The 23,694-nt window shown below is 41.7% G+C and overlaps 1 protein-coding gene across 2 annotated transcripts in view; it reads right to left on the bottom strand.

The window, feature by feature from the left end:
• ADAMTSL1 (ADAMTS like 1) overlaps positions 1-23,694 on the bottom strand; it is a 470,647-nt gene that overhangs the window by 94,031 nt on the left and 352,922 nt on the right. For both annotated transcript variants that reach the window (XM_074570361.1, XM_074570362.1), the window contains 5 exons: positions 22,360-22,471; positions 21,592-21,730; positions 7,079-7,129; positions 2,868-3,072; positions 1,446-1,593 (listed from right to left, as the gene is read on the bottom strand). In XM_074570361.1, the coding sequence (XP_074426462.1) occupies positions 1,446-1,593; positions 2,868-3,072; positions 7,079-7,129; positions 21,592-21,730; positions 22,360-22,471 (655 nt within the window). The remainder of the gene's footprint in view (positions 1-1,445; positions 1,594-2,867; positions 3,073-7,078; positions 7,130-21,591; positions 21,731-22,359; positions 22,472-23,694) is intronic.

The following is a 23,694-nucleotide window of genomic DNA, read 5'->3' as shown; positions in this document are numbered from 1 at the left end:
CCTACAATGAGAAATTAATCATGTATGTGCTGCAAAGGGCAGCATAAGAGTTTATCCAGGGTAAAGATGCCACTCCTGTGCAAGAGTGGGCTTCCAGCAAAGAGGAATTTATTTTGTTCCATCGGAAGAGACTTCTTGACAGATGCAGGCAAGCAAAGCTTTCCTACCTGGTCTTCCACCCTTCTCAGGTTCCCTAGGCAGAAGTCAGTTGTGGGTGGTTTGCAACATCTGATTTTTTTGTGTTTTACTGCATTTTGCTTACAGGCAGACAGGATCTTGCTTTACCTGAGCTCTGAACACCATAAACACATAAAGCCCCATAAAAACAACCCATAAAGCCCCATAAAACCAGCTGACTGACTGAGCCCAAATCCACTGAATCTCCATATGAGGCTCAGAGTCATGCTATCACAGTCACAGGGCCTTTTTTTTTCATCCTGGAGGGTGAACTTGCAGAAATTAAAATTCAAAATTCTACTGTTCCGTCTTGGATCAGCACAAGGTCACGGATGCTCTTCATATGTATCACGATAGCAATTCATTTTTTAAAAGGAATTGATACCCTCTTATGGTGGGGCTTAAGTCTCCAGTTTAGGAAAAAAAATTCAGCTCACCCGCATTGCTGTAGCCCCGAAGTTTCCATAAGTTAGTTAGCATACAGACACAGAGGTTGTGTCAACAGAGCTGAATACACACACAAACACATGCACGCTCATATACCTGTGGAAATGGTCAAATACCTGTGTCTGCTGCACCTGGCCACTGCTCATTAATCCAATCCAGCCTCCAAGACTTTTTTTAACATTCCCACCTCATAAGAACATCCAAAGAGCTGCAGAAATATATTCTCCTTCTCTCAACAAAAACATGGGGGATTTATCCCAGTATCATTCTGTCTGAGGCCCAAGTCGAGAAAACATTTCTATACAAATCATGAGTACTCCTTGCTATAAAATGCTTCAACTCTAACAGTCTGCAAAATTTTGCAGCCTTGCTAGTGAGAGGAACCTCATGTTGGGATACACAATGCTTGCTTCTGACCGATTTCAAGCTCCAAGTTATGAAAAGGCACTTTAAAATTATGGTTACATTTATCTACCATAGATATTATTTATATCATTAATTCCTTATAAAAATAGGGCAAATTTAGCCCAGACACAATCAGTGGGGCCAAACCTACTTAGACTATGATCAAATTTACATTTGCATTGCTTTATTCTGCTGGATCACAAACTAACAGTGAAAACCCCAGAGCTTGTAAGAAAGAGGAAGGGGCCAGCATTCACTCCCGATTGCTAGCGGGCAGACTGGAATAGGAGCAGCAGGCATTAAAGGTGTAAATTCACAACTCAGCGCAGGTGGAAACAGTGCTACCAGCACTAAAAACAAAACTGGTCAGCATGGAAGAGCTCAGAAAATTTATGAGAATCCTTCTGCCCCATTACCTTTGGGTTTGTAGCAGGGAGTGGGTACGATGCACTCTTCTTTTATGTGTGGCTTTGTTTTAGGACTACAGCCTCCTGTATGCATCCCCCTGTGATCAATGCAAAGGACCACACGGTACCTGAGTCCTTGTCCACACGTCACGGTGCACTGGGGAAAAGAAAAAGAAAAAAAAAAAAAAAGCTGTGTGTGGTATGTCACAGGGGTGATAAATAAAAGGGGAATATGCAATAGAAATATGTGTACATCAGAGAGCAAAATATGATGCAGAAACACTCAACCTTGAACATAAATCATTCATAATATTTGGTAGTTATGGATAAGGTATAAAATTGACATAAATTTTTGCCTTTTTGCTTTGCACATTTACTTGCTTTGAACATTTTGCCTCTGTATTTCTCTTGCAGTGCCAGTTTCTCAGCAGTGGCTACTTGGCTTGTGGCCATCCATCCCATATTGGCTATGCTCAGCAACACCCTGTCAGTTTCATCTGGAGCCACTCCGCTTTGCTTGGACAAAGTACTGGGGCTTATGGGTTAACAGGGGTGACACTCAGCTATTTTGGAACATGGCACCAAACAGAATGGGAAACTATTTGGGCTTTCTTCCCTCAGACACTTTCTTAAGTGTTTTTTCATTTATTTTTGGTAAGGAATATCAATTTCCCGCCCTGTACAGAAGTGGCTGCATGGGAGAGGATCAAAACTACCAACGAGTGGGGAAGGCTACGGATACTACCAACATTACTTTGCTCTTGGATAGCAGCTTTCATCTGGAAATCACCAAACACTTTGCAATCAGTCAAGAATACCTCACCTGTGGGTGAGCTAGCTTAGCTGCTAAAACCCATTTTACTTGTTGAGAAACTGGGCTGGTGAGAAACTACATTCAAGATTCAGTCTTTATGTACAAAATCAAGGTACTTTTTTACTTTTGTAGAATGACATTTCAAAGACATTTACTTTCATACAGAAGGAAAGGTGAGTCAGGAACAGACAACTACAACCATCAAAGAGCAGAGTCATTTATGACCATGTATTTCTGGAAATTTCTCAGCAATTCTTGATATTCAATTTATAGCTGACAAGTTGTAATAAAGATATACCATTATGTGCTTACTGGTTTTGTTTCGCGCATTTCATTTATGTTCGCAATCTATTATTAGTAGAAGGTCACTAATTAAAAATAAAGGTCTGATTTATTTTTCCATCATTCTCCTTAATCACGTTAATGTTATTAATACATTAATCCTGAGTATTTACTTTGCAGTTAGACAAATAGCATAATTTAAAACAAAGGTCATGGTAATAAGGAATAAGGAATGAAAGTAGTGCATGTTCCTGCTTCCACAAGCTCACTAAACTATAATTTAAGATATATTCCTACTGTGGCAAATACAAAACCAACAAAGCTAAGCTGATTACCGGAGACCACTCCTGAGCAAGCCACTTTGGGCAGTCAAATATATTGCAAGGCTGGACAACAGGCATCTTTGGAGTATACATGCATTTCCATTCTTCCACTGGGCTGATATGACCCTGAATGTCTTCTTCCACACATGAGACACTGCGGCTTTGAATGCCCCCTCCACAAGATGAGGAACAGGCAGTCCAGGGCGTACTTTCCCATCTGAGGTAAAAAGAACCAAAACAGAGAGGCATCAGGAAAAGGAACGCCTGCTGCCCCCACCCCCACCTGCACCCACCCAAATCTATAAACTGCTATCTGCAGGAGGGTTTATTTTTCAGATTAGCATCAGTAAAAATTATTCATATATATTTGTTCATAAATGGCCATAACAGCAAAGCACTCTCATGGCTTCAAGTCACATTTTAGTAATATGAAATCTCCTCTCTCCCACAATCCCAGTGACTACTGCCACAGAAACTCTAAATACTTTTAACTTAATTCCTTTTATTTAATTGATGGGATTATCATATCTTCACAATTTGTTATGTGAAGAGGAATCTTTGCCACAAACCACTGGAAACTCAGTGTGCTCTGAAGCTGATGCTCCTTTAGCAAGAACATACAGGGAAACAGCAGTGTTTCTTTCTAGGCGAACAACTGCTTTGAGGAAAAAAAAGATGGGAGGAAATTACCAAAAAGAAGACATGACTATACTGATAGGATACATGGCCTCTGATGGATAAACTACATGGGCCTTGTTTCCTTACAGTTGAGGGAGTGAGAGGAGCTAAGAAATAGCATCTACAGGTGCTATTTGAGAACATAATAACAAATCCATAGAACAATGTATATGTTCTGAAAAGCTATGCATACTTATGAGAATAATCCTTTTTTTTACAGTGATGCATATATAATAATGTACGTATTGTTTTATATGTGTACATGTCTGTCCACTTAAAATAGTCTGGTATTTCCACTTACACTCAAGCCATTGTCACAGAGAGGATCTGGGACCACCGTCATGATCCAATGTGGCTATTCCTGCATAATTCTGTGCATGCCTGATGGTGTAAAATTGTGCATGTTCTATCTACCTATAAACATTTCACAAAATCTTTCATTTTTTTTAAAAGGCACATGGGCTTTGGATAAGAACATTCAAAATAATGTTTGAAACAATTGGTTTGGTCATAATTTTTCATTTTTTGACTTAAAAAAATGTTTTTTTGCAGAAAAAAACCCATCTCTTTCCTCTTTCAGATAAGATGGAAAAAAAGTGAAAGACAAGGATTTTTTTCTCCCACTTAAACTAAAAGAATTATTTTTATTAAGCAACAATTACAGAATCTCCAAGATCATGAAACAATATGAAAAATGCTTATCTTTCCCTCTGATTTTCCATCATATCAACCCATCTTTTTCTCATTATCTCCAGTACATGTAAGCACTACCCACACTTGGCTACTGGCTGAAAACGCCATAAAATTCAATGTGAAATGGCTAGTTAATAGCTGTTTATGAATGGTAAAGCCACTGATTAATTCTATGACTTATCACTAAGAAGTGGTGAAACGTTTACACGATGCCATATCCATCATCATGGGCTCAGCATAAGCAACATATGTCACAAAAGGATAACTTTAGCAATGTTTTTAGTTCAAATGTGTTACCTGTGGCTCTGCTGAACAAGTCTCCCAGCACACAGCTAAGGTTTCTCACATTATTCACAAATCTAAATGAAGAGGCCTTAAACTGAAACTCATGAAGAGCAGAAACTGCTGTAGCCAGCCTGATGCAGCTTTTCCCAGCCACGAAAGTGATGTGGCACCAGGGAATTCCCTAGAGTCTTTGGGGCAAATTTCCGGATGCCTTAGGCAACCTCAGCAATACCAAGCAGCTTAAATCTAGGCAAGCAGCTTGGTCCTCTGGGTTTGTATGAGTGTAAGACAGGAAGGGGAAATTTCTCTGTTGCACAGCTCTTGTAGCAGGTGCCACAGCTCCTTTCGAGGTACAAAGCGTGCAACATTGACTGGGAATTTGTGAAAGGAATTGGTGGTGCGTTAAAAGTAAGCACTACAGCTGAACCATACTTTACCCTCTTTGTGATAGTGCACAAGATTGAGGGATTGCACTAGGGAAATCTTGCAAAGACTCCTTCCCAGATTCGCTCTCCACTTCTCCTGGAGTATTTGTTGCTCTCCTCTATCCCTAGTATTAGGTGCCAGTCTCAGACAGGTAACGCAACCAGGGCCTTCTGGTTTCATTGAGGGGTTTTGCTTTGGTTTTTTTTTACCTAAACTCTGCAGGTTCAGATGAAAAACAATTTTTAACCCCCTGACTTGGCCCTGTCTCATGCCAGCCTCATGATCTGTTCAGCTTCTGCTATCTCTCAGGTTTGGAGAAGAGACATGTGTCTGTGTCTTCCCTCTTGGGGCAAAGGAGGAAGAGCTGAGCCCCGTTCATGGGTTCATAGGAGCACATGTGGGAATGGGGTGAGGAAGAAGAGGGGAAGCAGCAGCAAAAAAGCAGAGGGGGAAAAGGGGGGACGAGGTCCCAGCCAGCAATTGCAGCCTGAGCAATCGATGGAGGGGAGGGTTAAAGGAGAATAGTGCAGCTGGGAGAGTGGATGTAAAGGGACTGTTACGGGGTGAGACCATAATCCAGAACAGCTTGAGAAACAGTCTCAGCCTTTTGATCATTTTCAGGGAATGATTTTTTTTTTTTGGCTTTCAGTGTTACTGAAAGCCAAATACCTCAGGGCATTTTGATCCTTTATTTTGGATTTTCTTCAACAGTAAAAAAAGCCACTGCCTAGCTGCAGCTCAGGATGCTTTTTCCTTAAATACAGCCTCTCCACTGTTAAGTACTGCTGAATCATCCTCTGATATAAAATTCTTCTCTGTCTTTTGTCAATGTACATGCCCTTTGTACATAATTGAAATAAAATCTGTTTTATTCTAAATTAGAGTGTTAAACCCTGTATAAATATTCTAGCTTTTATATGCCTTACTAACAGAGGTTTAATTTTTGAGGTCAGGAGGTACGTATGTGGGTTTTTTTAAATAAAGAACAGAGAGAAATGTTTTCCAGAAAAAAGGAATTAGATACAGGGATATATTTTATAAGCGTATCTCAGGAATATTTGGTGATAAAGACTGTGTGTACGTAACCATAAGCACTTAGCTGGGAAGAGAAAAGCCTAACCTGAGTGACACAGATCCATTGATAAAGTGTGTCAATACAAATGGCAGCCACAATGCTTGGCAAGCAACCTGCTCTCCTCCTTGCCATCTCACTCACAGTTTGGGGTGGGTCCATGATTTGGATGGAGACTCTGTTGAACGTTGAGTGCACTGCGCTTGCACACTGATGCTGAATGCTCTCTGCATTAGGCCTCACCATGGTCTGAGGGAGGTCATTTCCTCACCAGGATGAGACTAACAAGTTGCCTAGGGGGTTCTTTCTGTGATTTCATACTCCGTGACACAATAAATTAATGAAGAAGGAAACACAGCAGTATTTCAAAACCAAAAGGTTTTGAACCTTCAATTACCAAACATTTTTATCAGCACCAGTCTTATTCACGGCTTTAAGGGTAATTACCAATGGGATTATTTCCGTAAGAATTTCAAGTTTTACATTAAAGACATTTTAATTGTGAGATAATTAATAATAGAAATCAGGCCTTGATCCTATTCCTCCCCTGACCTTTGATTTCTTAGAAAAGCCAATGGATTAATGCCCCTGGGGAAGGCATTAGCATGGGTTTGCAGGACCAGAACACAACACCAATACTGTCTAAACCCAAAATCTAACAATTTATAAGCATGCAAGAAGCAGCACTGCTGGGGAGAGGGAGAAAGTCTGATGGTTCATTAGAAAGCCACCTATCCTGTTCAGAGATGAGTAAAAGGAATGAAAAGGAAAGGTGTGAGTCAAAAGGGACGGTGGGGGTGAGGGGTAAGGAAAGAGAGAAAGAAAGGGACCACACACTTAATAAGTCTGCATTGCTGCTTCAGCTAGAATATCGTTTCAGTTCTGCATCAACATAATTTATAACAACAGGTTAGCATTTGAACATCTCTAGGTTAATCTGCAGGAGTTCAGAGCAAGAGAAAAGCAGCATCTGTTAACTTAGTTTGAGAGCCAAGCAGAAATACATAGAAAAGAAAAAAGAAGGAGAGGTATCTGTTAATCCTAGCATCTGGTTGACTGTTTTACGTACCGCGGAAGGGGATGGTAGAGGTCATAGGGCATGATCTGCTTGTATCCATCACTGTTAGGAACAATAATGCCAACCCTCTGAGTAGAAGGTACACATAATAAAATAAACACTAAATGATTACCTTATACAACTTTTTTTACACAATATTACAAAACACCCCAAGCAAACAAGATATTTAACCCAAGTTGCTATCACATTTAAAATAAAACATATGCTCCCATCCTGCTGTTTCTGAGTCATTCAAAGAATAAACCAACAATTACTACTTTATTCTTATGAATATATCACTGTTTGGCTAAGAAGCGATCCATTACCACAAGTGATCCAAATAAGTTGTCCAAATATTATTTAAATTTGTGAGGTTACTATCTGCCATTAAAAAAAATATATTTCTACACCTAATACTTTCTTTGAGCTTGGATCCAAAGTGACTAAAGACAATAGGGGAACTTCTATCTGCTTTTTTAAGTTATTATATGGTTGTTTCTGCCCTTCGGATAAAATGTCTTTTACAGAGGCCGGGATTAGAAAATCAGGGAATTCCAGTCCAGGAATTCAAATCTGTAATTCTTGTCTCTCCTTAAGTCAGTCCAATTTCATTCATCTGCAGAACCTGCCTCTTTATTTGGGTTTTTCTGGAGTAAAGAAGGTGCTGGAGAGAAGAGGAACATGTCAGGTTGATTTTTTTGTTTGGTTTTGGTGTTGTCATGACTGGTTGGCTTGGTTTGCTGTAGTATTATTGGTATAATATCTAAATAATATAACATCTAAAGGTTATGGAAGACAATAGTGTATATCAAAATTAGAAATTACCTGAATTATTATCATGCCAGTTATGTCTGAGATGGATGTCACTTGACTTGTTGGCAACTACAGGGTCTCACTGAATTGCTAGTTTGAAATTTCATCTTTTGTCTGCACTTTTTACAGATTCTGACTCAGAGTGACTGTACCCGTGTTGTCTCCCAATTATCAGGCATATCTATTAACATCAAATAGATGATCTCAGAGCACCTCATCTGTCAGTTTCATCAAAGCCACTCTGCAACAGGGGACTTGGATGGGGCAGGTGGGCAGAACTACCAAAGAGTGAATGCCAGTTGCATCAAAATAAAAAGCGTGTCCCTGCCAAGTTAAGGAGAGAGGAAACTGACTGAAAATCACAAAGGTGGTTTTTGAGAGCCTTATATGGATGATAGGTGCTAGGTATGCTGATATGGATTTCTGTGAGGGGGAAGGAGCAAAGGAGGGGGAAGGGAGAAAGTATTCTCCATCCTCAACACACTTCACTGAAAAATGCTGTAAGCATTCAAAGGAGTCTTGTCATGCCAAGGCTAAAGGGGTCTATTCTCCTTTCAGTCAACAGGGTTTTTATGTGCATAGCTGGTCCATGATAGGAGAATGGATCCCATTGTGTTTTCACAGCAAGGAGTCAGCGCCAGGTCAGCGTGCTGGAATTTTCCAGCTAAAGCACGGGAAGACGCTGGAGCCCTGGGAGTGTGTGATGGGGACTAGACAGCTCTCTCTAAGATTAGCAGCCTCTGCAGTTACTGGAGCCCTCTGCTCGAGTGTGTATATTTGCATCTTCGGAGAGCTGCCCATCTCCACAAAAATCTAAACATCTAGGAGAGGCAGTTCTGGCACTGTGAAACTTTGGGTAAAACAAATGGGTCATTTAGAATATGGCCAATGAACAAGTCTTTTCAGATGTAGCTTGATGGGCAAATGCCTGGAGAAGTTTGAGAAATTGTGTACTAGAAGTTTAAGAAGATGGAAGGGGATTTTTTCTGAGTATTTTTTGCTCATGCTTTTGGGAATCTCTGCTGGTTTCCTGACTGTTCCACCACTGCTGCTGAAGTTCCACTCTGGAGGCTTTTGCACTTTCCAGCTCATTGGCTTGCTGAGGAGTGGTTGGAAAAAAGATTAATATACCAAGTTCATAAATGAAACAATTATATTATAAAAGCATCTACTTCCTAAGAAAGAAACAGATTTCAAAACATTTCTCACTCATTGCAGTGAGAAATGTTTTCTTTCTAATAAACATGGTCTGTATGCATAATCCAGGTCTACGTGCATTAGAATGCATAATATCCAAGGCCATTCCAATTGAAATAACCATGTGACATCCAAACACTGTTATGAAGATTAAATAACATTTACAAAGCACTAGATTAATATTGTCATTGGAAAGGTTTGACCCTCAAAGAATTTTGCATACAAAAATTGCATTTCTGTAAATAGTATAGAGCTCCACAGAATTATTACACTGTCCTTGTGCATATGTGAGGGGCTGCCAAAGGCTCTCGTTCTGTTATGGCAGGATAATGATCCCCAGCAATGTAAGAGTCATAGACATGGTGAGGAAAAAGATCCCCACAATAATACACAATGGAATAATTTATTACTTTAAAAATCAGCTTGAAGATCATAAAATCATAGAATCGTTTTTGTTGGAAGAGACCTTTAAGGTCATCAAGCCCAACCGTTAGCCTAGCACTACCAAGTCCACCACTAAACCATGTCCTAAGCACTACATCTGCATGTCTTTTAAATATCTTCAGGGATGGCCACTCAACCACTTCCCCGGGCAGCCTGTTCCAATGCTTGACAACCCTTTCGGCAAAGAAGTTTTTCCTAATATCCAATCTAAACCTCCCCTGGCAAAATCTGAGGCCATTTCCTCTCATCCTATCACTTGTTACTTGGGAAAAGAGACCGACTCCCACCTCGCTAGAACCTCCTTTTAGGTAGTTGTAGAGAGCAGTGAGATCTCCCCTCAGCATCCTTTTCTCCAGGCTAAACAACGCCTCCTTGTAAGACTTGCTCTCTAGACCCTTCATCATCTTTGTTTGCCCTTCTCTGAACATGCTCCAGCACCTCAACAACCCTCCTGTAGTGAGGGGCCCAAAACTGAACACAGGGGGATGATCACTTCCCTAGTGCTACTGGCCACACTACTTCTGATACAAGCCAAGGACAGCAGATGGTTATTTCCCCATTCACGGCAACTGCACCTTTCTTAGCTAGTCGTGTGGGTTTTTTGTGTGTTCCACAAAAAAAACAAGCCTAAGTGAACTATTTAAGAAACATCTTCAAGATTACTTTGGTGAATCCTGCACTTTTTGACTGGACAAAGTGGTTTAAATTCCATTAATTTATCAGTCCATCATACTGCTATAAAAAGATGGAAGAGATCTAGCTTATGGGCTTTGCTCACTGTACATTACTCAGACAATGTAAAGGGGATGGTGTGCTAAATGAACAGAACAAATAATAATCATTATTTGCACTAAGATTTCTGGTTGATGTGGGAGCAGCTAACAGAACTCATTCACACAATACCTAGAGCAAACCTGCTTCGGCAGGAGCGGCAGCACAAAGCAAATTATTTTGAAGATTTGTTGTGTCTCATATGTCTGAAATCTATGCATTTCAGACCAACAAGTTGTGTCTTATACTCTGCAGATTGGTTTGTCTTCCTCCTGAGTGCTGGCAGCTTCAGCCCAGTTGCGCTTCCAAGGCACGTGTCCAGCTGGAGCAGGAGCTGCACATGCCAGAGGTGGGTGTGCCGCACACAGGTCTGCCATCGCTGCAAGCGTTCAGCTTTCCCCTGGGATGGGTGCCCGCAGCCACGTTCCTTGAAAGTCGTGTTTGGTGTCATCTTCCCTGGTAGCTCCTTTTCTTCCTTAAGCTACGCCCTTAGCACGAATGGCAGGCGTGAATGCCTTTCTCCTGTAGCTCCCTGACGACAAGGTGCCAGACCTTCCTGCCACAGGATGGGTTGGGCACCTGCTGAGCAGAGCAGGGGCACGGGAGCTAGAGCTGAGAGAAGAGCCAAGCAGAGAGAAAGGGCAACTCCCCCGGAGGTGCCTCAGGGTGGTATGACCCTGCATGGGTACAATGTGCTGAGGCTGGGAGTGGGTAGAGGCGCCTGTCGCTCCCACGCTAGTGTCCCTGCCGTGCCCAGCCTCCGCAGGACACTCATATGCCTTTGGCTCACAGCCTTCACTTCTGCTGTGGCCTCTGTTTTCCTGGGGGTTTCCTAACCACAGCGCTGCAGCCACAGGGCTGCCCACATTCCCAGACGGCTGGAGCTGTTACACCTCTTTCCTGTTGGGGACTCGCACAGCGAAGATTTAGACCTTTGCTGAAATCTATTGGACTTGAGAGTAAGTGATCTGTGTGTCAGAGACTATGCCATCTAAACAATGGTCCAAAGTATGTCTATGATATTAATAGCAATCAGCAAATAATAATAAAAATTTGAAGCAGCTTAAATTGGCTGTGGACGGCTAATTCATTAAGTGAAAGAAAACACTTGGAAGACCTGAAAAGTTCATCACAAAAGACAAGATTTTAGCATCTAAGCCACCATCTCCCTGAGAGCCATGTTTATCACTGGACAGAAAACAGGCTTGTGAAAAAGTCTCATTTAACACTACAAATCTAACACTAAGGCAGTGTGTGATACTGCACCTTCCTCTCACACTGCTCTGTGAAGATGCCACAGTGTGACCTTATCACCTTGTGCTACAAGAACGCTTTCTGCCCTGAAAAACAGGTATTGATGCCCACACATAGAATCATATAATGGTTAGAGTTGGAAGGGACCTTAAAGATCATCTAGTTCCAACCCCCCTGCCATGGGCAGGGACACCTCCCACTAGACCAGCCTGCTCAAAGCTCCATCCAGCCTGGCCTTGAACAATTCCAGGGATGGGGCCTCCACCACCTCTCTGGGCAACCTGTTCCAGTGTCTCACCACCCTCACAGTGAAAAATTTCTTCCTAATACCTAATCTAAATCTACCCTCTTTCAGTTTAGAACCATTATCCTTCGTCCTACCTCTACACTCCCAGATAATGAATCCCTCCCCATCTCTCCTGTGAGTACTGGAAGGCTTCTATGAAGTCTCCCCAGAGCCTTCTCTTCTCTAGGCTGAACAACCCCAACTCTCTCAGGCTGTCCTCATAGCATAGGTGCTCCAGCCTTCTTATAATCTTTGTGGCCTTCCTCTGGACCCGCTCCAACAGCTCTATATCCTCCTTATGTTGGGATCTCCAGAGCTGGATGCAGTACTCCAGGTGGGGTCTCACAAGAGCAGAGTAGAGGGGTAGAATCACCTCCCTCCCTTGACCTTCTGATTACACTTCTTTTGATGCAGCCCAGGATGCAGTTGGCCTTCTGGAAGTGCACATTGCTGACTCATGAAGCACATTGCTTCTCATCAACCAGCAACCCCAAGTCCTTCTCCTCAAGGCTGCTTGCAATCCATTCTCTGTCCAGCCTGTATTTATACTTGGAATTGCCCCAACCCATGTGCAGTACCTTGCACTTGGCTTTGTTGAACTTCATGAGGTTCGCACGGGCCCACCTCTCAAGCCTTTTCAGGTCCCTCTGGATGGCATCCCTCCCTCCTGCATGTTGACCATGACACACAGCTTGGTGTCATCAGCAAACTTGCTGAGGGTGCACTTAATCCCACTGTCCATGTCTCTGACAAAGATGTTAAACAGCACTGGTCCCAGTACCGACCCCTGAGGAATGACACTTGTCACTGGTTGCCACTTGGAAATGGAGCTGTTGAATGCAACTCTTTGAGTGTGGCCATCCAGCCAATTCCTTACCCACCAAGTGGTCCATCAGTCAAATCCATGGCTCTCCAATTTAGATACACGATGTTGTTGCTACTCTCTAATCTACCAATGCTGTAACGCTGTCATAGAAGGCCACCACATTTGTCAGACACAATTTGCCCTTAGTGAAGCCGTGTTGGCTGTCACCAATCACCTCCTTATTTTCCATGGTCCTTAGCAGACTTTCCAGGAGGATCTGCTCCATGATCTTGCTGGGCACAGAAGTGAGACTGACTGGCCTGTAGTTCCCCAGGTCTTCCTTTTTTCCCTTTTTAAAAATGGGGGTTATGTTTCCCCGTTTCCAGTTGGTGAAAACTTCACTGGACTGCCACAACTTCTCAAATATGATGGACAGTGGCTTAGAAACTTCAGGCACCAGTTCCCTTAGGACTCACAAATGGATCTCATCAGGTCCCATGAACTTGCGCAGCTTCAGGTTCCATAGATGGTCTCAAATGTGGTCTTCTTCTACAGTGGGCAGTACCTCGTTCTCTCGGTGCCTGCCTTTGCCTTCTGTGACTTGGGCAGTGTGGCTAGAGCACTTGCTGGTGAAGACTGAAGGAAAAAAGGCATTGAGTACCTCAACCTTCTCCATATTCCAGGTGACCATGTCTCCTGTTTCCTTCCAGAGAGGGCCCACGTTTTTCTTAGTCTTCCTTTTATCACTGACATACCTATAGAAGCTTTTCTTGTTGTCCTTGATGTCCCTAGCCAGATTTAATTCTATCAGGGCTTTAGCTTTCCTAACCTGATCCCTGGCTGCTCTGACAATTTCTCTGTATTCCTCACAGGCTACCTGTCCTTGATTCCTTTCACCCTCTGTAGGCTTCCTTTTTGAGTTTGAGTTTCTCCAGGAGCTCCTTGTTCATCCATGCAGGCCTTTTGATGTTTTTGCCTGACTTCCTCTTTGTTGGCATACATCACTCCTGAGCCTGGAGGAGGTGATCCTTGAATGTTAGCCAGCTTTCTTGGTCCCCTCTTCTCCTCAGGGCTTTATCCCACAGTACTCTACCAAGCAGATCCCTGAAGAGGCCAAAGTCTGCTCTCCTGAATTCCAGGTTAGTGAGCACCCTCCTTGCTGCCCTAAGGATCTTGAACTCCACCATCTCATGGTCACTGCAGCTAAGGCTGCCCTTGATCTTCATATTCCCCACCAGCTCCTCCTTGTTGGTGAGAACAGGGTCCAGCATGGCACTTCTCCTCATTGGCTCCTCTATCACTAGAAGAAAGCATTCCAGGAACTTCCTGGGTTGCTTATTTCCTGCTGTGTTTTCGCTCCAACAGGTGTCAGGGTGGTTGCAGTCCCCCATGAGGACCAGGGCTTGTGAACATGAGGCTACTCCTATCTGTCTATAGAGGGCCTCATCCACTCGGTCTTCCTGGTCAGGTGGCCTGTAGCAGATCCCCACTGTAATGTCACCTGTCCCTACCCCCCCTTTAATCCTGACCTGAGCTGCTCTCAGTTTGCTCCTCATCCATCCCCATGCAAGCAGAACTCCATGCACTGCAGCTGGCCATTGACATAGAGGGTGATACCTCCTCCTCATCTCTGCTGCCTGTCCTTCCTAAAGAACCTGTTACCAGGCTGGATTCCAAAACTCCAGTCACAGAAGCCATCCCACCACATCTCCATGATGCCAATAAGATCATAGTCCTGCAGGCATCTGCACATCTCTAACTCCTCCTGTTTACTCCCTATGCTACGTGCATTTGCGTAGAGGCACTGTAGTTGGGGCCCCAGTGAAGCTAACTTACTGTATGGAGTGGCTGGTATTCCTTTGTGCTGCACTCCAGATGCTCTCCTGTTGACTTGTAACCCTTACTGGGGCTCTGGGTATCTGTTACTGGCATTGGCATCATACTGGTAGGAGTGGGATGGATTGAGGTTCCCCTCCCCCAGCAGCTCTAGTTTAAAGCCCTCTTCATGAGCTTGGCAAGCGTCTGACCAAAGATGCTCTTCCGCTTCTCTGACAAGTGGACCCCATCAGGCCCCAGCAGACCAGGTTTCTCAAGGCAAGTCCCGTGGTCTAAGTAGCCAAACCTCTGTCTGTGGCACCAGTCCTGTAGCCATTTGTTGATGTGCCAGATTTGATTTCCCTATCAACCCACTTTCCTTTGACCGTGAGGACTGATGAAAAAACTACCTGCACACCAGAGTCCCTGACTGCTGCTCCCAGAGCTCTATAATCCTTCTTGATATTCCTCAGGCTGCTCCTGGCTGTATCACTGGTGTCCACGTGAAACAACAACAGCAGATAATAATCAGAGGACTGTATGAGGTTTGGTAGTCTCTTAGTGACATCCCTGACATGAGCGCCCGGTAGGCTGCACACCTCCCTAGAGAGTGCATCAGGTCGGAAAACGCCTCTCTACATACCTCTCAGAAGAGGGTCGCTTACTATCAGATGGTACCTGTTAACGTTTCCCTTGTGTTACTCTGTAAAACTATCACTATTTCCATTCAGAGCTGGGGTAGATGACATCTACAGTAACACCACAGGTATGTGCAACGTTGGCTTTTGAATGCCTACTTTTGCAGTTAGCGAGTATCGTAATTCTCAGTTAAGCTACCAATATGAGTTACATTTATGGTTTCTGGACCACCATGCTTAATCCTGAGATATAGATAGTATTGTGATCATCTTATCACATTACACTCTACCATTGTGTAACTTGAAGAATGACCATGTATTTTGTATTTATATATCCTTTTATATGGTCCTAGTACTTTATGGATTGGTAAAAGCCAATGTCCCCTACCTAAATATTTTTAAATGGAATGTCAGTGGATACTTAAATAACCTACTTCAAAACACAAGGACTGCTGAGAAAGCTGTCCTTCTGTGTCAACCTCCAGAAAAAATTCACACTTTAGACAGCATATCTATTCAGCACCACAGTATGCTACCTTCATAATAAATGACTTGTTCATGGTGTACAGATTTCAAATTCTAAGAAACACATGGTTTACTTATCATTGCCACAGACTGCTAAAAATTAATCTCTTTAGAGGGCTTGAAGTGGGTGTTATCAATTGGAAGTAGTAAACGTACTTCTTTTCTGGAGAATGACTGTAATGCTTCTAAAAATCTTCTCCCTTTTTTATCCAGTTTAATATTTTATGATGGTTTGGATGAGCAGTGTTCGATAAAAAGGTGGAAATTTGTTGTTATTTCCCATTACTAAACGTTAACAACTGAATATCCAGTGAAAATTTCTGTGACCATTTTATTACTTGCTGCAGTATCGGTCTTTTCTAGGACTTAAATAGACTACATTTCCTGTAACTTTATCTTCGGCAGACAGATATTTGTATTTGATACTCATAGCAGTGCAAGAACTACTTTCCCACCTTACAGTTTGTTATCTGATGCATCCTGACAGCTCCTTCCTGCCTTTCTTTCTGTCCTTCTTTCATATGAACTGTCTCCTTAGAGCTGAATTTGCTCTGCTATTCACATCTTTTAACACTTTGACGGATGCTTCCTGGCCCACCCTCCCTGCCTGTTCTGACAAAATAATTTTCTAGCTTAATTTAAATGCCTTTTACCCTGCCCAAAAATTCCGGGTTTTGTCTATTTGTCTTAAGAAAATTGCCTCTTTAAGCCTTAGGAGTATCTGCAGCTCATCTTTATCCTGCTCTTGAACTCAGGTGACCCCGATTATGACTACCAGAACACTGCCGCTGCAATCAGCTCCTTCTCCGTCTACAACTCCTGTATCTGGAGGCATATGTACTGCCATTTCTATTCAATTCAGCCTTCCTGAAAACTTACCTGGTGTCTCCTTTCCTGCTGTTCTGAATTGATTTTGGCCTCGTAAACTTCTCCCTGCCTTTTTTCATGCATAATGCATCTTTTCAGCTCATTTCTCCAGCAACCTTGGTAGTTCCTTGGTAAATTCTGAACTGTCCAAAAATCACCCTCTATAAATATGCAGTTGGAATGACTGATGTTTGTTGACTGGGGTCTCTCGTTCACAGGCAGATTACTTTTTGCTAATACCAGTCTCACTTTTCCAGCTCATGCAACTTTAACCATGCTGATGGAAAACGCTTGTTCTCCCTTCTGCTTTGATGGCTAAAACCTTCATGTCTCATCTTCCCCTGGAATGGTTTTCTCTTGCTGTCTTTAGGATAATTCATACACACATGATTTTCTGTGGAAATTGAGACCAGACCCAGCAATCAGAGGCAACCAAGGTTCAGAGAACACTGCAAGGCAGAAAGGCTTTCTCAACCCCTCTGTAACAAATTAAGAACTTAAGTAAAAATGCAAATCAACAGAAATGACCATTTGCCTGAGGCAGAGATCAGGAAAGGGCATTGTCATGACCAGTGTCCCACATCCATGCAAAAAGCTGGGGTGTTGTCAAAAAGCCTAGTTATCTGTGGTAACTATGGGATATTTTATGTGAAAGAGTATTCAAAACAAAGTTTAAATCTACCATATGTCCCAGCTGAGGGCAATAACAATAAATGAGTCATTGTGTCTCAGCCCCCTCTCATCACTGGAGATCTATGGCTGCTACTGTGTAAATCAGAAAGCCCAGCTCGTCTTTTCAGGATCATACCAGCACTCCAGTTTTGTTCACCTTCCAGAAAGAACGTAGTGAAAATGGGAACGCTGCACTGCTGTGATACTTGGATTATAATTGCTATCTAATATAATACCTTTAGGGAAGGCGATAACAAGCAAAAAATATGTGTTTGGCAATTTCCTGCCTCAGCTGCCAATTGGTAATAAAGTAAGGAGACCTCTGTTACTGATTAAGAGGATATTCTATGTTTATGTTGCCCTTTTAATCCTGCATATTTACCCAATACTAACTCATCTTCTTTTAAAGGAAATATATAAAAGTTATCATATACGTCTTGCGCTGTTGCCCAGGAAATTGTATACACTTCCACATCATGAAGTATACTGGGGACTTCTTGCTACCTGGGGTTCCTCTGAATTGCCATAATATCCTAGCAGCCTTTTGCTTTTACATGTGCTTTTACTTGTACTTCATCGTTCTTTTTAGATTAGTTAAAAATTAACAACTAAAAAGTACAATTTTATTTAAATTTAAGTTTCTTTGTGCTTATACCTGCCTCCACCACCCCTCAGTGTGGACAGTTAAGTGAGAATGTCAAAAGAAAATCTTTTTTGAGGGGCAGAGGAGTTTGGAATTTTGCTGGAGGACTTCATAAACTGTGGATATCTGAGAATTCTGTCAGGTCTCTGGGTGTTGAAACTCTTGGATGAACTAGAGATTTTTCCCCAAACTTTCCACAGTATGCTGCTGAGTAGGTGAATGATGGGTGGGGTAAAAGTCTTTTTCATATTTGTCAAAACTGCTTTTTGGAGGAATGCCTTTGAATTATGAAAGAAACGCTATCTTCAGCTTATAGCACCTCAGAGTTGTCTCAGGTAAGTGTTTAGCACACCTAGTTAAGTCAAATCTAAACAGACTTCTTCCCAAAGCAGAAAAAACATTCCATTCACCTTTCATTAGAGGATACCAGACAGGACGATACTGATGATAGCAAAAAAACCTCACCTAAACCTTCCTGTCTGTGAAGTTTTGGATAGTAAAAAGACTTTCAATTAATTAAATATGTGAAGTCTTAGTGTTGGATTTTGCCACATAGAAGGGGCATGAACTAGATCGAATTATTTACATCAGTAGACATGATACATGTATTTGCCAGTTAAGTACAGACTGTTGTAAAATCTTAATGGACTGTAAATAAACAGATATTTTCTTTCTATCTTTCTAAGGCGGGAGACAAAGCCCAAAGAGGGTCAATGAGAGGGTCAATGCCCTGTATAGGGCATTGATAGTATGCAGGGATGAAAAGGGACTTGGTGTCATGACAGGTTTTCTGTCCTGTGAGACACTAACTACTGGTCTTAGGTAGGTGGTCGGGCCACCTTTACTTAATGCAGAAAAGGAACATGTGTAAATTATATATGTTTGATAAGTAACCTTCCCCACACTGCTTTTCCTCTGATTATGTGAAAAACTGTGTTTGCAGAAAGAAAAGTTGATTCATTTTCCATATTCGTTCAGCCTAAGCTTTTTTTGCTACTCATGATGCCAGCAATACTGTTAATTATGGTCATAATAAGCACAATAAAGTAGAACATTTCTGTGCGCTAACCCTAAAGAGGCAGCTAATTCCAGGCCCACACAATACTCCTGGTATTCATTTAAACTTCTCTTTCAGCCTGCTGTTTGCTGAAAGTTCTAATGTAATTGCTCCTACAGTAACCCCTCTCGGTTGCTTTATTCAGCACCACTGTGGTCTTCCACGATTATTTTCTGTGGCATTCATTGACACACCATAGGAACAGTCAGCAACCACTAATCAGCTGTGCCTCACTGGGACTGGGTTTGCCAGGAAAAATTAACATCTTCGTTTTATACCGGCAGCTCCCACACAGCAAAGACAGAGCAGAGCCAAGACGCCCTCCTCGCTCACGCTCCTGACCCCGTTGTTCTGCTTCACCTACCCTCTTCCTGACTGTAAGAAAGCATCAGGATTCCAGAAGTTACCACAGATTTCCTCTGGTTTTCTGTCTGGGTTGTTGATTCTTGAATTCTTTACAAAGGCACTTTTGAAAATAATCATTTGCAATTTGGCATTCCGTGAGGATGTTTCCAAAAAACCAGTTCCTCTCTGTTACTGCCTGTACCCTGGGACAGCATAGCTGTACTTCTAAATGACTCTCCTTCCCCTCAGGGTCTTTATATCAACAACTTTGCCCTGTTATGTCTTATATAAAACAAAAATTGCTTCCTGACATCTGCCCAGCTGCTATTTTTTTTCTCTCTTTTCTTCCATGTACCATGTAGTCGTTTGTCTTACCATTTGAGAATATGGCATTTAAAATGATCAGGAAAAGTATGGAAAATATCCATAATACAAATTCCAGAGGCAAATTACATATTTGACACAGAACTGTATTTTTAAAAAGTAGCAGCTTAGGCTTGTAAAAAATAAAGCAGCTACATAAAATTACTTTCTCATTGGTACTGTGAGAGGTGAATCTAAAAGACAGGTTCTATATCTACTCATACCTTTCAGCAATGCTTTTTCTGAGATGTTTGTATTTAGGTCTCTTACCTGATCATCCCTGGCCTCTACTTTACTGACATTTGCCTCAAACAATTCAAGGAGAATTCAAAGAAACAGTTTTTGATCTGAGAAAATCACTGAGGAAAAAATGCAAGAACTTCATTATAGTAAGGTTTCTAGTTGTAACTCTTAACATATTTAAGTAACCTGAGAAATTAATTTTTTTTTTTTTTTTTTTTTTTTGTGGAAAGTGCGAGGACAAGAGAAGCCAGACACTGAACTTGACAGAATATTGTTAAAGGAAAAAATGGTCTTGTTGCATTGTGGGAAAGCACTCTCTAAGTTGAAAAATCACTTATGAGTACATGTTCAACAGGAAATACTTTTCACGAAGCCCTAGTGAAGCTGCATTCTGAATATTATATCCTTAATACATCCTAATGAAAAACTTGATAAAGTATGTAACTTAAAGACTGTACAATACAGCTGCAATGATTTTGGATTTTGAGATTTGATATTTCCACTTTTTAATTCTGAGAGATTTTCACTTCAAATTTAAAACTGTATGAGAACATTTCTGGGTTTTAACTATTTACAAAGAGAATTACTGTTAAAAATGTATTTACTAGAACAAAGGAATATAAAATGCCATACCCTCTCGGGTAAACGTGTCTTCAGTGATGAACAAACCTGAGTGTTAACTCCAGTTACGAAAAGTCAATGAACTTCAATGAAAACTTTCTAGAAGAGGCAAAAACTATCTTGGGCTTGGAGTGATTTGTCCTGGTCTGATAATGCCTAGCTAGTCTAAAGCTGGTATACCTGGCTTGGGAAGCAATCATCCTCAGTCAGGTGCATACATAGCCCATAGGTCCCCAAAACATCCTTCTCCTGGCTAGGACATCTTTTTTCTATGGCAACCTCCAGCAATCTGAAGGGCCAAAGCAACTTTTTAGGTGACACGTGCTTGAACTCATGTTACCAAACTTGGCTCAAAACTAGTGTAGAGGGAAAGGAGCAGGTAAACAAATGGCTTTATGGCATCCTTGCACACATGCCTGCTGTGCTGTGTTTAACCATCTTTTAGGAAAACCACACAAGAGGACCAAAAGTTTTATATTACACAAATGAATGCTTGCGGCTTATGAGTGGCTGCAGACTGACTTCCACTGAAGTTCAGGGGAATCAGTGCAAAAAAGGACTGGTTCTTTCTGTGGTTTTGTACCTTTTCTTGTACACAGGAATCTGACTCCGTGATCTTACTATTTTTACTACTAATCTTCTGAGGAAGAATGCTTGGTAGGGAAGCAGAGAGTAGTCTTTTGTGCAGCGCCAAAAGGTATTGATAATTAGAACAAATTCCTGTGTTACATTCTTACAAGCTGCCATGACTGCAAGTAAGCTTTTTACTATGGAGAAAATGTAAAAACCCATAAAAATAATGTCCCTAATTGTGATGACAACCATTTTCCAGCAACAGTTTCCCTCAAGAGGATTTTTCCCATCTCACTAACACTTAGGAGATATGTGTTGATCATGGGATGGTATCATGGACAATTTTTCTCACACTTTATAATATATAATGAGGCAAAACACAATCTGAGGGGAAGAAACAACCATTTCAGATCAGTTCTTTGCAATGTGGAGGTGTGAAACAGAGGTCTTTTTCTACACAGTACATCCTCAGTATAAGAAAGAGGTTGAATTATGTAGGCTAAATGACACTGTAAGCACTAGCAACTGAATACTTTCCTACTTTATTTTACTCCTTTAGAGCCCAGTCTCTTTTAAAACTAGAGCTGACTGACCTTGCAGGACAAGGATCCAGATTACACTCTTGAAGTTTTGGCTTTGGCTTGATATTTTCAGGATAATAGTGACAGTATTGATCTGCTACTACCCGGTTGCTTCTCAGATCAAAACATTCAGCAGATGTCAGTTGATAACCTGCAATAGACAGCAGAGGAAATAATATGTGATGTGGTGTTCTTCCTGTCTCTCTCTGAAGTGCATCTAAGTTCTGGTTTGGTAAAAAGAAAACTGAAAATATCAGCGCTTTTGGACACAACAGCTGCTGTTTCACAGAACAGATTGAAAACAACAACTTAAATCACATGTAGTAGGAAAAAAAAGATAACCAGTATGGTCAAATAAAAATTCAGAAGCCTAGAGCAAAAACAAAAACCAAAGGCTGAGGTTTCTTGGCAACCAAGACTCATGCACTCTGTTCCCGTTCAGAGGGTAAAGTTGCTGGTGGCAACAGGAGCAAGGAGACATCTTGTGATTCCAAAGCGGGCCTAGATCCCATCAGTCTTTATGTTGACAGCTGTAGCTGTCAGCTGTAGCATTCAATGCAGTCATATGGATAGAAAAAATGTACTTCAGCTATAGAGCCTGGTACGATGCTAAAAAATCTACAGGCTACTACCACTGTTGCTACATCCCTCCCTTCATTTCGATGTAACTGCTTTCATTTTCAGATTTTGTCCATTTTAAATGTTTAAATCTCAGTGCAGCAGTTGGGACAGATGCTGTACGCAGATGACAGTTTCTGGAATACAGTGGTAATTCATTACCTCCGCCACAGGATGCTGAACAAGGGAAAAAATCAGTTTCCCTCCATCGGTGAATGATAGGCTGATAGAAGATAAACTGAACTGAACTGTCGGCAGCACCAGCATAGCGGATCTGAAAAAGATGTAACACCAAAGAGTGAACCTGACATAAATACTGGTAAGAAGCATTCTGACACACGAATCTTGCAGCTACTTTGCAATAAGAAAATGAAATGCATAAACCAGAGCATAGATTAATGGCAAAATCTTGTCTGCAAAACACAGACAAATAAATTTCTAGGCATAATCCGTGGCATTTCTGACCATTCTGAGACCACGTTCTGAAATAATGAATGCATGGTAAATGCATGGTCAGTGCTACTGAATAATTTTATAGGCACAGAGGACATGGACTAACCTTTATTCCATCAGAATATCACCTACCACTACCTGCTGTCCATGCCATAATGACACGGATTTTAGATCTTTAATATTTCCCAAACCCTTCTGAGACCATGTATACTATATTGATAGTTCAGAGTCAAAAATGGGAGACTGTGCTATGAGAAATACAAAAGTATGGGTGGCCGATAGCTGGACTTGGTGATCTTAGAGGTCCCTTCCAACCTAGACAATTCTATGATTCTATGATTTCACATGTAAAGAAGAGTTTATAGTGCAAGAAGTGCAACAAGAAAAGAGACCTTCACAAGGCTAAAGCAGGACAACCTGCACATGGACCAGGAAAAAATCCTTCCTGTTTGACGGCTGTGCTGATTAATACAGTTATGGGGACTTCAAAATCTCTGCAAGGCATCTCTTGTCCTTACCTCTAAGCCTTTGGGTGAACAGCTGGCAAAGGAAGAACAACAATGCTGCTACCAAAAGCCTCTCCTAGTTGATTATTTGTCCTAGGACATAATGTATCTGTGTGGCTTGGGCATCTCTGCATCAGTGGCACAATGCTATTGTGGGACAGAAAACTGCCAAATCACAAACAGAAAAGATGGATCCTTCTCCAAGTCAGTACTCCTGCCCTCAGGAGCAACCCTCCCTGTTCTTTTTTTCAGACAGCTTAAAATGTTTCAGCACGGCCTCCTTTTTCTTTCCCCGTGTTTTGAAAAAGTTGCCCTGTTTTAGAACCATTTTTCAATCTGCCTTTCATTTTCTCTCTTTCCAAACACCAGGAGACATTGTCAAAGAGTAGACTGTGAAACAGAAGCAAAAATATGACAAATTGAGCTGAACAGTGTAATCTGGGTTGTTTGTTTTGTTTTCCCCTGTAGATGGACAGAAACATGATTACAAATCAAAGTATATCTTGAAGAGGAGGAAGGCAAAAATACTGCAGGATAT

Source organism: Larus michahellis, chromosome Z, assembly GCF_964199755.1.
Source record: "Larus michahellis chromosome Z, bLarMic1.1, whole genome shotgun sequence".
NCBI classification, from domain to species: Eukaryota; Metazoa; Chordata; class Aves; order Charadriiformes; family Laridae; genus Larus; species Larus michahellis.
This window is presented reverse-complemented; position numbering and strand designations above follow the sequence as displayed.